General features: G+C 38.4%; 1 protein-coding gene across 3 annotated transcripts in view; it reads left to right on the top strand.

Moving 5' to 3' along the window:
- Positions 1-214: 214 nt before the first annotated feature.
- The window catches only part of UCHL5 (ubiquitin C-terminal hydrolase L5), a 37,994-nt gene continuing 19,569 nt past the window's right edge, over positions 215-18,639 (top strand). For 2 of the 3 annotated variants that reach the window (XM_055334185.1, XM_055334184.1), the window contains exons 1-3: positions 215-412; positions 7,414-7,477; positions 8,873-8,978. In XM_055334185.1, coding sequence (XP_055190160.1) covers positions 337-412; positions 7,414-7,477; positions 8,873-8,978 — 246 coding nt within the window. In that variant the 5' untranslated portion in view covers positions 215-336. Of the gene's footprint in view, positions 413-7,413; positions 7,478-8,872; positions 8,979-16,317; positions 16,472-18,639 lie in introns of those variants that run through there. The other variant, XM_055334186.1, reaches the window with a different exon arrangement.

Below are 18,639 nucleotides of genomic sequence, written 5' to 3'. Positions count from 1 at the left end.
GCCCCGCCCCCGCCCCCGACTGGCCAGGATCCCGGATGTGGCCTCCTCCGGCGCCCGGATCCCCGCCCTTCCTTCGTAGGCCGCGGCCCCTTCCGACCCCGCTACGGGTCCCGCACGGCCCAGGCCGAGTTCCGCCGTCCCCGGGAGGCTAGAGCGTCCCCCGGCGCTCCGTCGCGCTGCAGGTGACGGTGCCGGCGCGCGGCGGCTGTCGGGAAGTAGGCGGGGTGACGTGGGTTGACGAGCGCGGCGGCGGGTTTGCCGAGATCAGTGGCGGCGGCAGCTGGTGCGCGGGGCGGCCGCGGCCTGAGGCGGAGCGGGCGGTGCGCGGCCGGGGCCATGACGGGCAATGCCGGGGAGTGGTGCCTCATGGAGAGCGACCCCGGCGTCTTCACCGAGCTCATTAAAGGATTCGGTGAGAGCCAGGGGGGCCGTCCCGGGCCGGGGGTCACGGGAGGAGGCCCAGGCCGGACACGGAGTGGTTCTCGGCGGCCACCGCCGGTCGCGTCGCGTCGCGTCGCGTCTGACGGGAGGCGAGTCCGGCAGCGCGGGTCGCGCAGGGCCCTCGGCCGCTCCTCCGCCCCGGGCGCTGGCGTTTCCGCAGGGATCGGAGCCACGGGACGGGGGCGGGGATCGTAGGTGTCCCGCGCGCTGTGGCGTCCGCTGGCCTCAATCACTTGTCCGTTGGCCCGAGCGCGCCCCCGCCGCGCCCCCGCGCCCCTCCCCCCGCCCCCGCGCGCGCAGACCTTCCGCTCTCCAGGGTCGCTCGCCTGGGAGCGCTCCCCGCGCCCGGCAGGTGAGCCTGGACGCCGCCTCTCAGGCCGTCAGCCCTGTGGGAAGAGCGAGGGTGTCCCTCCTCCTCCTCGGCGGCGGCGGCGGCGGCGGCGGCTGAGGCCGGCGACTCCCTCACAGCGCCGCGTGCGTGTGGAGAGCTCCGCGGCCGTCGCGCACGCGGACCGCCCGGCGCTGACGAGACGCTTTGCTGCTTCTCCCCCCCCCCCCGCCCGCGCTCTCTCTCTCTCTCTCTCTCTCTTTTTTTTTTTTTTTTTTTGACATCCGGTAAAGTGTGGATTCTTGAGCCTAGTGCTCTAGACCAGAGGCCACATGCTTTCCTCAGCCGCGCTCCTTGCCTCACATCCTAAATAGCACATTTGGCCTTTTTGGCTTTGGGCAGTAGGTGTGTTTCCCGGCTACCTTTCTCCCAAGTGTCGTCGATTCTGGCTATTACGTCAAAACTTTTACCGGGCGTCAGAAACTAAACGTTGGTAGAGGCGCTGTCCATTGCGCACAGCTGCGTGCCAGGAATGTGATTTATCAGGTGTATTCTGTTTGCCTGCCGTATCTTCGGGCACCCTGGGAGGGCTGGGGAAGTTTCGGTGTGAATCAGCCATGACTGCTCCTCTAAAGATCCGACGGTGCGTTGATTGCTGTGCTAGAGCATGTGCAAAAACGCTAAGGGGACACAGGTCACGGGAGAGCACAGGCAGAGGGAAGAACGTACGCAGTAACGTAAAGTATACGCAGTAGGAAACAGCAAAGGGACAACAAAACAAAACAAACAAACAAAAAAAAAAAAACAAAAACAAAACACACAATGTAACAGACGAGGAAATATTTGAACCTGAAGCTGAAAAGTAAACTGAGGCAAGATTGTATGCTGAGTTGTAGAGTTTGGATTGCCCTGTCGTCCCTGGGGACTTAGCTGTCAAAGATGATTGGATGCTGAAGTGACATTTTTATGATTGGAAAAGGTTTATACCAAGTGTGGTATGCGGGCTGGGGTGAAATGAAGGGAGAGGGGGATCCCTGGGTGGCGCAGCGGTTCGGCGCCTGCCTTTGGCCCAGGGCGCGATCCTGGAGACCCGGGATCGAATCCCACGTCGGGCTCCCAGTGCATGGAGCCTGCTTCTCCCTCTGCCTGTGTCTCTGCCTCTCTCTCTCTCTCACTGTGTGCCTATCATAAATAAATAAAAAAAATTAAAAAAAAAAAGAAATGAAGGGAGAGAAGCTAGAAGTGTCTTAAAATGATTGGAGTCAGATGATGAACTTGACTTAAAAGTAATGGGTTAAAGAGGAGGAAGCTGTTGTAATAATTTTGCTTTATTTAAACCAGCAGGACATCCCACTGACCGGATGTAGGGGGAATGTGAAAATGCTCCAGGGTTTCTAGCTTGAGTGACTGGTGAAGCTTGATGAACAAGCTTGATAGACAAGAAAATGAGTTCCTTTTAGGATTTTTAGTTTGAGATGTCTGCAGGTTTAGCCATGAAATTTGACCATTAACACCTTAACTCTTTTGACATTAATGTTGACTTTAAGAAACAGTGTACTAGGCAAGTTTGTTTTTCAGTCCTATATACATAGAAGACTTATAATTCAAAATGATTAAAAGTTATGCTAAAGAGGGTGATATGTAAATGCATTTTTTTTTGCACTGACACATATGGAAAGTGAAGCAATTGCTATTAATAGGTTGGCTTTATTAGCAGAAAAATGTTGCAAAAAGTTAAATGGTACAAGTTGTATACCATCATCAGATACTTCAAAGAGAACATAAGTTTATTCCAACCATTAACATTTTTTTCTTACACAGTTCATGGATTTAAAAAGCTTTTTGAAGTTCATTTTTTAAAAAGTGCACAATCTCATTGTGTCATGAATGCTATTGTAATTTATTTTAAAAGTTTCTTCACTGGAGAGGAAATTACTTGTGGAGTCGATGAATATATAAATACATATTTTAGTGGAGTATAATCCATGGTAAAACAAAGTTCTTTTTTTTTTTTTAAGATTTATTTATTTGAGAGAGAGAGAACGAGAGAGCACTCACACATGCACACCTGAGTGTGAGGAGGGGCAGAGGAGGAGAGAATCCTCAGAGTCCCTGCTGAGCACAGAGCCTGACTTGGGGATCAATCTCATGACTACGAGATCACAACCTGAGATGAAACTGAGAGTTGGCCACTTAACTGGCTAAGCCACCCAGGCACCCCCAAAACAAAGTTTTTATTAGGAAACTGATGGAGCAGAACTTCTACTTTTAATTGGTGTGGTACACACATAATTCATAAATGCACTGAAATAAACTGTGATAGTCTACTGATTAAAAACAGAAGCTGTAAACTTATGTTTCCATCCAAGATGGAATAACAGGAACTGCATTTACTTTTCCTACAACAAATCAGTGACCCCCAACTTTCATTTCAACAAACCAGAAAAAGAATAGCAAATGAAACTTGAAGTAAGCAGTTGAAAGGGAATAATAAAGATCAGAGTTGAAATTAGTGAAACAAAATAAGATAAAAATGGTGGAAAAAATCAATGAGACTAAAAGCTGATTTCTCAAAAATCAATGAAATGGATAAACTTCTAGTCAGAGTAATTGGAAAGAGGAGAGGAGAGGAGAGGAGAGGAGAGGAGAGGAGAGGAGAGGGTGCCTGGCTGGCCCAGTTAGTAGAGCAAGTGACTCGATCCCTGGTTTGTAGGCTTGAAAATAAAATATTAAAAAAAAAAAAAACCCAAAAACTAGAGGAGACACAAATGACCAATTTTAGAAGTAAAAGAGGGGATACCACTATAGATTTTATAGATTAAAAAGATAATAAGGGAATATTCTAAACATTATGCTAATGAATTTGACAACTTGGATGAAATGTATGAATATCTTTAAAGATAAAAATTACCAAAGCTCATAGTAGAAGAAATAGATAACCTCTATAGCCTTGTATTTATTGAATTGAAATTATAATTTAAAATCTTCCCACAATGAAAACTCTAGCCAAAATTGCTTCACTAGTAAATTATTTCAAATACTTAAGGATTAACTAATACCAGTTCTACACAAAACTTTTCATAAAAAAAAAAAAATGGAGAGGAAGAAGTATTTCCCATCTCATTCTGAGAGCCATCATTATCCTAACACCCAATCCAGACAAAGGCATTACAAGAAAAGGAAACTACAGACCTAACTCCATCATCAACATAAATGCAAAAGTTTTTCCTTGACCTGAAAGTCTGTTATGACTTCTCTTGAGGTACGTGTTACTTTGTTTTGAGGAGAGAGGCAAGTTAAAGCCTGGCTTTCACACAAGAAATACAAGTATACTTAGGACGGTGCACCTGGTACCTACCCCTAGAAAGGAGTACTGCTTATAATTGTTGGGGTCCCCAAAATGGAACCCTTTCATTAGAGATATAAATTAACAGCTTTCCAACTTGAGGTTCCCAAATAGTTGCCTCTAGTCCTTGATTTGGAGGGCTTACTGAGTGCCCACAATTCATTTTTTTCCTATTTGGTCACATCACTAACTAAATAACATGGAATGACATGGTTAGGGAAGATACCTGGGACTATTTTTTGTAGGAGGTACAGAAGCTGGGGCCATGCCTTTGCTTCTGGTAGACTTGGTGTGGTTAGGGGAATGACAGATTGTCAAAACTGTTGGAAGATAGCATTAAATTTAAGGCACTGGCAACAGGGAGGGTCCTTCCCTGGGTATTTTTCTTTTCTTTTCTTTTCTTTTCTTTTCTTTTCTTTTCTTTCTTTCTTTTCTCTTTTCTTTTCTTTCTTTTCTTTTCTTATTTTCTTTGTTAATTCATGAGAGACACACAGAAAGAGGCAGAGACCCAGGCAGAGGGAGAGGCAGGCTCCTCACAGGGGGCCCGTTGTGGGACTCGATCCTCAGACTGGGGTCATACCCTGAGCCAAAGGTAGATGCTCAACCATGGAGCCACCCAGGCATCCCCGCCCCCCAGTATTTTTCTTGGGGAGAAATGTTCCAAGTATATTTTTAAGAAAGTTAATTTTGAAATTAGTTCTGGAATAGAACTATTATGGAGCCACCAGTATCATAATACAACTATGTTTGTCAATACTTAAGTTTTTCAAACATTTAAAATATATTCCTTTCACTTTGGAGCAGTGTTCTGGTTTGGATGACAGATTCTGTGCTCATCCTATTTAAGATGCAGTCCAGTTATCCATGAAAGTTTCTGAAGAGCAAAGATAGCAATGGTCTCTCCTACTTATTAACTTCCAGAAGGCTCTCCAGTGTACCTTTCGTATGCAAATTATGCACAGTGCATTGTCTTTGAATTATATATACTTGTTTCCTACTAGTTGTGAAGTTTTGATTTTAAACTCTATACCCAATGTGGGTATTCCTTACACGAAGAGGTGTGTGTTTAGCATGAGGTTGTTTAAACAGGTGTCACCACTTGAAATTCTACCTGTGCAAAAGATTTTGGGACACTTTTGTTCAGTAGATTTTTGTTGTTTTAGCATAATATGTACAATGTTTTAAGTTTGGCCTTTTTATAGTTGATTTCCAATAGCAATAACCAGTGTTAACAGATGCGTTAGTGTCCTTTTGTGCCCTTTTCAACACTCATATAGATTCACACTTCAATCTATATTTGAATCCTTAAGGTTTTTCCTCCAACTTGCTACATGTGAATGCCTAGCAACATGTTTTCTTTTTTTTTTTCTTTTTCTAGCAACATGTTTTCTACCACAAACAACCTAGTAACTCTCCCCTGTACATGTATCTTTAATACAAGAGTGGGTCCTTAATAGATATTTGCTGAATAGAGCAAATGGAGTCCTGGAGTGATATGAATGCCCAAAGTTATGTGGTTGGTTGACTCAACTGTATTTTTTTGTTTGTTTGTTTGTTTTATTTATTTATTTATTTATTTATTTATTTATTTATTTTTGCAGGTAGGCCAGAGGCTTCTCTAGATTTTACTTGAAAATAATCTCAAATATTAAAAAGTGTCCAGACTTTGGAACCAGACATCAGCCTTAATTTGTTTTTTGGCATATACTAGCTATAATGAATTTAGACAAGCCACTTGACATCCCTAAACTTCTTCTGTATAATACTTGCCTTGCAGTGATTAGGGAAAATGCATTTAAAGAACTTTACACATAGAAGGCGCTGGTAAATATGGCTGTTTTTTGTATTATAAATGGTCATATAGCTAGTAAATGGAGAAGTCGGGATTCAAACCCTAGCATTTTTATAGCCAACATTTTGACCAGTGCACTGTTACTATGATACATACTACTAGGACAGGGTTTCTCAGCTTTGGCAGTGTTGACATTTTGGGTCAGATAATTCTTTGCTGTAGGTGGCTGTTCTGTGCAGTGTAGGATGTTTAGCATCTCTGGCCTCTATCCATTAGATGCCAAGGCCATCCCACTAGTGACAATAGTGACAGTAAAAATGTCTCCAGATATTGTCATTTTTTTTCCAAATGGGGTGGGGGAGGGTGCAAGGGGCAAAAAGCATCACCTGATTGAGAAACACTGTCCTAAGAAAAGGATATGTTTGGGGGACTCTGAGGTAGTTGAAAATAAAGTTAAAGGCAATATAGAATTGGAATTTAGGAAAAGGGTCAGAACTAAACATCTGATAGGAAAGTCACTGTTAAGTGGTAATTATTTATTACCACTTGAAAAAAAGTATATAGTAAAAAAAGAGAAGAGGGCCAAGGTCAGAGCTAGAGAAACAGCAATTGAGTGAAAAGAGTGGATATAGAGGAGATAGAGATTTGAGAGAGACTGAAAAGTCTGGGGTGGTATTTCAGTGAAAAAAAAAAAACCAACAACTTTTTTTTTTAAGATTTTATTTATTCGTGAGAGACAGAGACAGAGACAGAGACAGGCGGAAGGAGAAGCAGGATCCCCACAGGAAGCCTGATACTGAACTCAAATCTAGGACCTCTGGATCACGACCTGAGTCGAATGACAGATGCTCAACCACTGAGCCACCCAGGTGGCCCTGAAAAGTAACTCTTGAAAAGTCTTTAAATTATAAAACTAATATACCCCCATTATAAATAATTAGGAAGTGGGCAGCCTGAGTGGCTCAGCAGTTTAGTGCCGCCTTCAGCCTGGGGGCGTGATCCTGGGGATCTGGGATTCCCCTCATCAGGCTCCCTGCATAGCGCCTGCTTCTCCTTCTACCTGTGTCTCTGCCTCTCTCTCTCTGTGTCTCTCATGAATAAATAAATAAAATCTTAAAAAGAAATAATTAGGAAGTAATAAAGGAAGTAAAAGGATTTGGCTGTGAGCTTTCTCAGTTTTACCATTTTAATTTGTTATGTCTCATTGTTCCTAAATGTACATTTCTTTCAGTTAGTATTTTATTAAATGTTGAAGGAAAAAATAAGTTACTTTGTTTTCTTTTTTTTTTTGTAAGATTTTATTTATTTATTCATGAGAGACAGAGAGAGAGAGACATAGGGAGAAGCAGAGGGAGAAGCAGGCTCCACGCAGGAAGCCCAATGTGGGACTCGATCCCAGGACTTCCAGGATCACACCCTGAGTGAGCCAAAGGCAGATGCTCAACTGCTGAACCACCCAGGCGTCCCGATTACTTTGTTTTCTAAAGAAATGATTTCTTATTTCAGGTTGCCGAGGAGCCCAAGTGGAAGAAATATGGAGTTTAGAGCCTGAGAATTTTGAAAAATTAAAGTAAGTATAATCTTAGTTGTATGAAAAATAGTATGTCTGTACTTTAAGCAAACTGTTACCTGTTTATTTTACTTGGATTACTCTAGGCTGAATACATCATCTCCTTTAAGTCTTTCTTCAATCTTATGATACAGGTATCATTACTCTCATTTTATAACCCAGGCCTAAGATTCTATATAAGTAACTTGCACGGGATTAAAAACTAAGTGTCTAATTCCATATGAGAATTGATTGATTGGCGGATGTTTTACAATGTTCACCTATAGATCAATAGGGTTAGAACATAAAACACATTTTAACATTAAAAACGTGAATAATAGGTTAGTCTATAAAAGCATACTTAGTAGATAATGTACGTTAATAGTAATTCAGAATTTGTCTATACATTATCACATTGATTTTTGGAGAAGTTACAGTTCAAATTCCCAAGAAGATACCAGGAAGTTTCTTCTTTTCCCTATGACTGGAATCCCCTCTCTGAGACTCCTCTTAACCCTAACCTCCATGCCCCTAAGCATTGACCCTGAATTGCATAGAGAGAAAAGAATTTTCGTTGGAGGAAGAATTCTTGGATTCTTGGAATGTGACAAGGGGTAGGCTTCTAGAGGGGAAATAGGGACTGTAGGGATATAGCTACCGTTTTTAATAACAAAGAGATCATTTGCTTCCCCCTACTTCCCCTTCCCCACAGAAGGAGCAATGACTCGAGATGAGATGAAATAAGAGATTAATTCTGGCTGAGTGATTAGGGAAGATTAATTAAAGATACATCAATTGAACTGTCTTTAAAGGATAGGAAAGGGTTTTGTTGCATGGAAGACAGTTATAAAAGGGTGGAGAGAATCCTAAAGAGGTGATTTAATGTTTCATGGGCAATAAGAGTTCCTTTAGGAAAGTATGACTTAATTATGTATGAGATGATAGCATCTGTTCTTGCTGCAGTTTGATGATTGTTCATGAACCCAACAATTATATGAAGGTGACTTAGTATATTTTATAATATATATGCTATAAACCATTTATCTGTGAACACTGTATGTGAACTTTATTCATATAGATTGGAATTCAATCTGTAGGGTTAACAGCTTCTTTCAGTTTTTCTATGTTCTTGTTTTTAGTTTTTAAATGAAATGATACAAGGTAGAAATGAATAATCCAGATTTGAGAATGAACCTTTCATTATAATTCTACTTTGCCTGATATAATTTTAAATTTTATTAGCCTTGTTGTAGGCAACATTCTAGTGTCTATGAATAGCAGTAGAAATCTTAAAAAAATTTATCTGACTTTGTTTGTAATACATTTGTTAAGTAGCTTACTAAAATGTAATGTATTGACAGCATATTCAAAAAGAAGCAGGGTTTGGTGTCAACTAATTTGTATTTTATTTTGTAGGCCAGTTCATGGGTTAATTTTTCTTTTCAAGTGGCAGCCAGGAGAAGAACCAGCAGGCTCTGTAGTTCAGGACTCCAGACTTGACACAATATTTTTTGCCAAGCAGGTATGGTCCTTGGATACTCTGAAGTCTTGAGAGCAATCCTTTCTATAAACAGAACTCTGTTTCACTTTTGTGTCTTTGGTATAGCACTCCTCAAGCTTTTTGTCTTTGGATCCCTTCACATTCTTAAAAATTATTGAGATCTCCAGAGAACTTCTCTGTTTATATGGATTATATTTATTAATATTTATTATGTTATACATTAAGACTGTGATATTTTGAGAGTAGTGATTGATGTTAAAAAACAAATGCATTACATGGTAACACAACACATTTTTTAGTGAAATATAATCACACTTACCAAACAAAAAAATTAGCAAGAAGTTTTATATTTACGTTTTACATTTTTTTTTTTTTTTTTTTTGCAAATCTAATGTCTGGCTTAATAGCACAAAGCTGGATTCTCCTATCTGTTTCTTTATTCAGTCTGTTGCAGTATTTTTGTTTTGTTTTTGTTTGAAGTATATGAAAAAAAAATAAGTTTCACACATATGTGTAGTTGGAAAGGGAGGAGTATTTTAATATCTTTTTCAGAAAATTATGGATATTCTTTGATATCAAGGCTCCAGAAACATTGCTTTCTTAAAGGTTAGTTGCAATGTGAAATCTGAAACCATATCAGTGAACAGTGCCCTTTAAATTTTTTTTTTTAATTTTTATTTATTTATGATAGTCACACAGAGGGAGAGAGAGAGGCAGAGACACAGGCAGAGGGAGAAGCAGGCTCCATGCACCGGGAGCCCGACGTGGGATTCGATCCCGGGTCTCCAGGATCCTGCCCTGGGCCAAAGGGAGGCGTTAAACCGCTGCGCCACCCAGGGATCCCAACTTTGCCCTTTATTATATTAAAATTCTTTGATTTATCTTGCTCTGCAAATGAATCTTTTATTCATGCAGCATTTGATAACATTGTGTGTTAGTCATTTTGAAAGTTCACTGACTTTTACATTTGATTACATACATTATCAACAAGTCACAGACATCATCAGAAAAGTCGTTAATTATCTTTTTTTTTTTTAAGATTTTATTTATTTATTCATGAGAGACAGAGAGAGAGAGAGAGAGAGAGAGGCAGAGACACAGGCAGAGGGAGAGGCAGGTTTCTTGCGGGGAGCCTGATGTGGGACTCCACCCTGGGACTCCTGGATCATACCCTGAGCCAAAGGCAGACGCTCAACCACTGAGCCACCTGGGAGTCCCAGAATTGTCGTTAATTATCATGAAACTTTTAAACTCACAGTGGGTTAAGTATCGTGAAACTTTTAAACTGATAGTGGAGGATCTTAATTCTAATTTTAATTTGATAGTTCAAATTTTATCAGAAAAACAAATACTATCAGGTATTTTCCTTAAAGTAACAGACTCATTTCACTCAATTCAGAGAAAATATCTGCCATATGCCCTGTTTGAACAACCATATTTGTCTGCCATTTGTGTTTTCAGGAGAAAAAGATGTTCCAAGAAAAAAAGCAGCCAACTTAGCTCACAACTCAAACAGTTGTACTACTGCTTTTCCTTGAAATGACTAGCATATTTTGGTTTGCAACAGAAGTGCTTTATTTCTGCTACCTGTTTCATTTCATAGAATATTAAAGACTTGTATTCCGAGGTCAGGTTTTTTTTTTTTTTTTTAATTTTATTTATTTATTAGAGACAGAGAGAGAGAGAGAGAGCAAGCAAGCCGAGGTCAGATTTTAATAAAAATAACTTCTGCTTCATTAAAGACAGTCTGCAGTAAAATTCCTTTTTTTTTTTTTTAAACTATGTATCTGTGTCAATGAAACCGTTTAATGGCACTGCCCAGATTGGTGCTAAAATACCAGCAATATTATCTACCATTGCCATTATACTATCAGTGGAAATATGAAAGCAGGGAAGAAGGCAGAAACTGTCTTTGAATTATTATAGAAGCAACTTTGAGCTCATGAACCCTTTGAGAAGGGTCTTAGGAATTCCCCACACTTGATAACAGCTGTTCTAGTATATACAGTGAAGTGTTGAATATTACTAGATGCCTCCCATTGTTTGGAAAAGGAGAAAAAGAGAATGATAAAAGAGATTTGATTAATGTTTAAAATCTAAGCTAAATATGATTGCATTTGCTTGAAAATTGCACTTATTTCTGAGACTCAAAAGTTGCTTAGGATAACCTGTTTGAATCTTTAGAAAGGTTGAACAGAACGCTGCTAATTTTCATTACTGTCCTTTGGATCAAGCTTTTGCTGTTTCACTTAGTAACTTGTTTTCCCTTTATTTCTTACTACTACTTTCCATTTTCCCCCAACGTTTTAAAATTGAGTGTTCTTTAGAGAAATTAGCACATTCTTGCTTTTACTTTAAGAAAACATTATTGTGTATTTTTTTTCTGATAGCAGAATTTAAAGTGCAGAAATATATAGTGATAAAAGTGAATATCTTTGTAATCCCACACCCATCTTTACTAACTACTTTTAATGGTTTGACTCATTGATTTAACCAACAAGGAGTTATTGAGCACCCACTATGTGCTAGGTATTGTTTTAAGTGCTAGGGTATAATGGTGAATAAAACAGGCATCTTTCTTCTTACTAACAACTGTATTTAGTAATACAAAGTTTTGGGCATAGGCTCATAGGACGCATACACTAAAAAGACCAAAAACGGGGCACCTGGGTGGCTCAGTCGGTTAAACATTTGCCTTCAGCTTCTGGGGTGCTGGGATCAAGTCCCAAGTTGCTCCCCGCTTAGGGGAGAGCCTGCTTCTCCTCCCTGCTCCCCACTTGTGCTTTCTCTCACTATCTCTCTCTTTCAGATAAATAAAATCTTTTAAATATATAATAAATAGACTAAAAGATATTATTGGGGAAATTACTGACCTGTCAGTTCAACAAGAACTGTTGACATAATATAGAACAAAAAACACCCAGTATTATAGGAAAATCACTAATTCTACATATTAATAAACATGGCAGGAATAATATAATACAAATAAAACATTAAATTATAGTTAAGACAGAAATACAGAACTAGAAAAATATCAAGGGACTCCAGAAATGATAAATTCAAGCCCTAGTATCATTATTTATTTATTCATGGGAGAGAGATCCCTGGAGACCCGGGATCGAGTCCCATGTCGGGCTCTCTGCATGGAACCTGCTTCTCCCTCTGCCTGTGTCTCTGCCTCTCTCTGTCTCTGTGTGTCTCTCATGAATAAATAAATAAAATCTTAAAAAAAAAAACAGTGAAATGCAAAATTGTGGTGATAAGTACTGCATGGAGTGAAATGAGAACCATATTATACTGCAAAGTTTGAAAACAATCTGAGACCACCCTCACTTTGAACACCAACTATATAGAGTTTGGGGTTCCCAAGCCACCCTTATGTCTGGCAATTCCAAGTTTGGAGGGGGTCTCCAAGAAAAACTGTAATTTGCCAAGAAATGCATAGACCTTATTGAAATCTGTCATAATTACAGTTATGGTCTATTACAGTAAAAGATACAGATTAAATTCAGCCAAGGAAAGAGATGGATGGGGCAGTAGAGCCCTAGTAGAGCTACAGATGGCACTAACTTTCCTGGCAACGATATGTGACAGTATGTACAAAGTATTGTCATCCAGCGAATCTCAACTAATTCTTGATATCCAGAATTTTTATTTGACCTCAGTCACATAGACCTGACTGACCACCCATATGACGGACCTCAGTCTCCAGTCACTTTGGAGGTTGAGCTGATACTGTTGACTCAAGCTTCCATGCAAAGTCACAGTATTAGCCTACCTTAGTGGACCAAATACCCCAGGTAAACAAAGATGCTCTTATGAGGCCTTTCTTTTCAAGAGCTAAGAGGTTACCCGCCCAGGAACCAAGGGCAAAGGCAAGGCCTCTCTTTGGGCATCATACATATAGTATACTTATATACATATATTATACATATATAAATGGGACTTAACCCTTTAGGGAGACCTGAGAAAGCCCTGAGTAAGTGACAGTTCAGCTGAAGTTTAAAGGTTAAGTCAGTATTAACCGGGGGAAAGAGGCTAAGGGTCATCCTAGATTAATAACAGCTTTATAGCAGGGAATAAAGGGAATAAGACTAGTAAAATGTACTAAAAGAAGAGCAGTGTAACTGGCATATAGAGAGAAAGGAGGAGATGACATGAGGTATGAGGCTGCATAGGCAGCATGTTAATCAGAATTAGGTACAGTTGGTTGTAGAGAAACAATGGTTTATGAGAAATGAAAGTTTTTCTCTTTCACTTACAAGAACTGTCAGGATTATAGGCTCTTCTGTTCCTTTGTGTGTGGATTCTATTCTAAAGATTACTTTGTGGCCAAGATGATTGTTGGAGTTTTAGTCATTCTATCTTAATTTCACGTTCCAGAAAGCAGGAAGGGGACAGCACACTTCTCTCCTTTTATGGACATTTTCTAGAATTTGCCTATGTCACATGCTTACTTCTCTCTGGCCAGAACTCAGTCACATTGCTGTACTTAGCAACAAAAGACAGTGGGAAAGTGGTCTTCATTCCAGGTGGTCATGGACCAGATAAAATTTGGGTACTTTATTCATATGGAAGGAGGAGAAGATGGTTTTTAGAGAATAACTATCAGCTTTCGGCCACATTTGCTGAGAAAGGTCAGATCATCAATGGTATTTTAGGCCATGATTGAGACTTTTGTCTGTATCCTAAGAGTAATAGAAGGTTATTAAAGTGTTTAAAGGAGTATGACACAATCAGATTTTTATTTAGAAGGGATCCTTTGGCTATAGTGTGGAGAATGCATTTGAGGAGGAAATGGTGGTATAGAATATAGGAATAGTTGGAGGCTTCTGCAGAAGTACATGCAAGAGTAGATAAAGACTGGTGGTAGAGATGAATATGAATAGATTTGAATAATACTTAGTAAATAAAGTAGTTAGCACCCTTAATATGTAATAGATTGGATATGGGGATGAAAGAAGAAGACACAGCAATCAGTGATGAAGGCTTTTTCTTTTTTCCTTTTTAAAAAATTAATCTGCAGGTACATGGAATAGGATTGTGATAATCCTTGATTGATGACACACACTCATGACTCCTATTTATTTATTTATTTTGTAATTTTAAGTAATGCCGTAAGCGCCTAAGAACTCACCTCCCAGGTAAACTTCATCTATTATTTCCTTCTCTCACCTATTCAATGTAACTCTCATCCTCTTTCCCTCCATTACTTATAATCCATTTGAATTTGGTATATCATCTCCTTGCTTTCTCTTTTTCTTTCTTTCTTTAAGAAAGAATTTATTTATTTGAGAGAGAGTGCATGAGGGAAAGAGAGAAAGAATCTGAAACAGACTTCACACGGAGCACAGAGCTGGAAATGGGTCTCAATCTCATGATCTCAAGATCGTGACCTGAGCTAAAAACCAAGAGTTGGCTGCTTAACTGAGCCACCCAGGGTGAACCTTCCTTTCTTTTTATGTATTTTTTGTATCCTAAAAGGTGGTGTGTATAAAACTTTGATGAAAGAAAAAGTATCAACAAAAAAGAGACAGTGCTGAAATAAAACAAAAGCATTTGTTTGGGGTTTCAGAATTGCAATTTGTGGAGCACAGATTTGGGTAGCAACACAAATTGTGTTCCCTAGGGAATGACAGGGTTTTTAAAAGGCAAAAGGAATGTTTATATGTGTTGTTTACAGAGAATTTTCATTGGTATTGACTCATAGAAAACTAATCTTGGCTAATATAATTGGTTGCTAAGGCTATCATATCACTAAGCCAAGTCTTAACTGTAGCAAGTTGCAGGTATTTAGGCAGAGTCCTTGGAACTTATGCTCTTTGGCCCAATTCAGAGTTCATGGTTTTTTTTTTTTTTTTAAAAGATTTTATTTAATTATTCATGATAGTCACACAGAGAGAGACAGAGAGGCAGACTCACAGGCAGAGGGAGAAGCAGGCTCCATGCACCGGTAGCCTGACGTGGGATTCGATCCCGGGTCTCCAGGATCGCGCCCTGGGCCAAAGGCAGGCGCCAAACCGCTGCGCCACCCAGGGATCCCCAGAGTTCATGGTTTTATCCAGTGAGGATGTGCATGAGGCCCATTTCCTTTTTTTTTTTCTTTATTTTATTTTATTTTATTTTATTTTTTATTTATGATAGAGAGAGAGAGAGAGAGGCAGAGACACAGGCAGAGGGAGAAGCAGGCTCCATGCACCGGGAGCCCAACGTGGGATTCAATCCCGGGTCTCCAGGATTGCGCCCTGGAAGCCCCATTTCTTTATTGACTTCCTGGCTCCATTTTGAAACTCCTTAAGTGATTTCATTTCATTTCATCACTCATCCACTGTAAGGGAACTTACTTTTTGACTTCATATTATATCATTAAGATTTTTCTGTAAGTTGTTTATCATAGTAGTTCCTTTATTTTGCATGCTGCATAATATCAACTCATGATCTACTTTTCCTAGATTGGACATTTGAGTTAACTATGAATTGTGTAGCTATAAACATTTTTCTATATGTCTGCTATTACATATGTGCAAATTTCTCCTGGTGTATACCTGGAAGTAGAATTGACTACTTCATCTGATACATAAATGTATCAAAATCTTTTCTGAATTAGATGCTCCAGTTACACTCCCACTAGCAATATCTGAGTAACTAAGTAGCCACATGCTCCAATGTGTGATATTTTTAGGCCTTTTTAATTTTTGCCAGCCAGCTTGTTCTAAAATGGTACTTCATTGTGGTCTTGGTTTACATCTCCCTGGACACTGATAATTTTGAAAGTGGCCATACATGTTTCTTCTGTGAAATTTCTGTTTATTTATTTATTTTTTTTATGGAGTGAATCATGCTTTTCTTTTTGACTTGTTATGTTTTCTTGATACTGCTTCTCCAAGTTGGCACCTTATTGTTTTACCTTTTCTGAGTATCTTTTTGATAAATAGAATTTTATATTTTAGAGCCAGTGCTTTTCATATCTTGTTTGAGAAATTGTTATTTATCTGAAGTTGTAAGAGATATTTACCTGTGTATTTAAATTTTAATTTTTGACATCTATGTCTATAATTCATCAGGAATTGGGTTTTGGTATGTCATGTGAAGTAGGAGTTCAATTTTATCTTTGTCCATATGGATCATCTTTTTTTTTCTAGCCTCGTTTATTAAACATCTGTTGTTTACCCTACTGATCTAACATTCTGTCTGTGTTGCATATCAGAGTTCCATACGTGTGTGTGTGTGTTTTCTAGACTGTTCCTCTGTTCCACTCATCAGTTTGTCTCTGTGCCAGTATCACTGTCTTAATTCCTTCCACTTCTTCATAAGATTCAATATCTAATAGGTCATGTCTCCCCTCCCTGCTCTTTTTCAGAAATACCCTTCTATTCTTGGCCCCATGCTCTTCATGTAAATTTCAGAGTCATCAAGTTGTATGAAAAATTCTATTGGAATTTTGACTGGAATAGCATTGAATATATATATCAATTTGGGGAGAATTTATATCTTCATATTAAGTCATGAACATAGTATGTATATTTAGATCTTTATTATCTTTAACATGTAATTTTCTCTGTAGAGGTCTTTTACATCTTTTGTTAGATTTATCTTAACTCTTTGATATTTCTGTTACAATTATGAATCCTCTTTCAATGAATTTTCAAGGTTTTTGATGATGGTAAAAAAATGCAATTCACTTTTATATTTTAATATTTAACTATCTTGCTAAACTCTTCTATTATCTCTAATATTTGTTGGTTTTTTTGAGGGGGTTCTATCTAAATTATTATATCAAATGTTAACAGTTTTTTTTCCTCCTTTCAAATCTTTATGCTTCTAATTTATTTTTCTTTTCTAATTGCCTAAGGCCTTCAGTAAAATCATCATGATTTTAAAGGGAATGCTTTAACATTTTCTTGTTTTGGATGATGTTTACTAGGGTTTTTATTTTTTAAATGCTCTTTTTCAGGTAAGGATGTTCTGTTATTAATTCAGTGAGTGTCTTTATTATGAAAATTTTTCAAATGATTTTTCTGCACTTAATGTAATGATCCTTGTTTATTTTTTCTCTTTTAAAAGATGAATACAGTCAGTTATGTTGATGATTTTTCTAGATATCATACCATCCTTCATATCTGGGAAAAACCCAACTGGTGTTGATATATTCTGTCTTTATGTACTGTGAGATCTAAGTATTCTTGTTTATTAGCATTTTACATCTGTATTTATGAATGAAGTGGGCCTTAATTTTCTTTTCTCATAATGGCTTTGATTAGTTTTAGTATTAGAGGTTTACTGGCTTTATGGGAATGAGTTAGAATTTCCTCTTTTTTTTTTATTATTGTTCCAAAGAATTTGCATAAAATTTAGTTCTTATTCTTCAGATATTGATAGAATTGGCCTATACAGCCAGTTCTGGGCCTTTATAGTCAATTCTGGGCCTGGTATTTTCTTTGTAAGTATGTATATAACTGTTCATTCAGTTTAATAGTTAAAAGACCATTCAGGCTACTTAACTTCTTCTTGACTTGGTTTTGATAAGATTTTTAAAAAATTTCTTCATTTTTAGCTTAAATTTACAAAATTGTTTCTTATGGTTATTAGTATTCCCTTATTCTTTTTAACCTTATTTTATTTTTACTTGTATTCCTGTCTCCTAGAATTCTGATTTGCATATTTGTGTGATAGAGGTTTCTTATTTCCATTAATCTGTCACCTTTTATTGTTTCATATGTGCATTAGGGCAGCAATCCAACTGATCTTGTTTCTGTTTTCAGCCATCTTCAGTCCTTGCTATAAACTGTCAAACTGAATCTTTCATAATAAAAAACTTATTTTTATTATGTTATTTCCCTATTAAAAAGCTTTTGCTCCTAGAGCAAACTACTAAATTAATTTAGCTTAAGGTCAGTGTTTCAAGGTAGCAAATGATGACATTTGTTATGATGTCATGCCCTGACCACAACCATACTTACTAATACAAACCAGTATGCTCATTGTCTCTTGAACATACCATGTAAGTTTGTTCCTTTGTTCATACCCTTCTTGCTTCCTTGAATGAATTTCCTTTTTTATTTTCTATATCCTGTCTAGCTTTCAAAGCCCTATTAAAATTTTTACATTCATAGAGAAAGCTCTGATACTTCAGTTAAAGAAGATTTCTTTCTTCATCATTTTGGTTTTCTATTAATCCCTTTTTCATGTATGGATTTTTTTTTTCTAAATTTTTTCACAGGCAGGGCATTTTTACATACTTTCTTTGTTTTGTCTTTATTCTAGAATCACTTTCCCTTTAGGAACCCATAGTTGTATTCTCAACCTTTTTTTCCTTGACTACAAATAAATATTGAAAATTTATTTATTTTATAGCTACAACTCAGTGAAGATGACTGTAATTTATAATTTAGTACTTTTAGCTATTTTAGGAGCATCCCTCTGAGCACTCACCATATTCTTTTGTATAAACTATGAATAGAAATTACTCTCTAGTCCAGGGTTGCAAGTCAAATGGCTGCAGTATCAGATAGGCAACATGCGTGTGTGAATCGGGTTGTGTGGAAGATACTAGGGAGCGGAAGAGCCTGGATGAACTAAAGAATATATGTTCTCTCAAAGGAATTTAAACCATATTCTTAAGGTTCCAGGCCAGCCCTACTCTAGCCTCCTTTTACTGTTGAACTCTACTGCGGTGTTTGAA

This window comes from Nyctereutes procyonoides, unplaced genomic scaffold (assembly GCF_905146905.1).
Source record: "Nyctereutes procyonoides isolate TBG_1078 unplaced genomic scaffold, NYPRO_anot_genome, whole genome shotgun sequence".
In the NCBI taxonomy this organism is placed as follows: Eukaryota; Metazoa; Chordata; class Mammalia; order Carnivora; family Canidae; genus Nyctereutes; species Nyctereutes procyonoides.
This window is presented reverse-complemented; position numbering and strand designations above follow the sequence as displayed.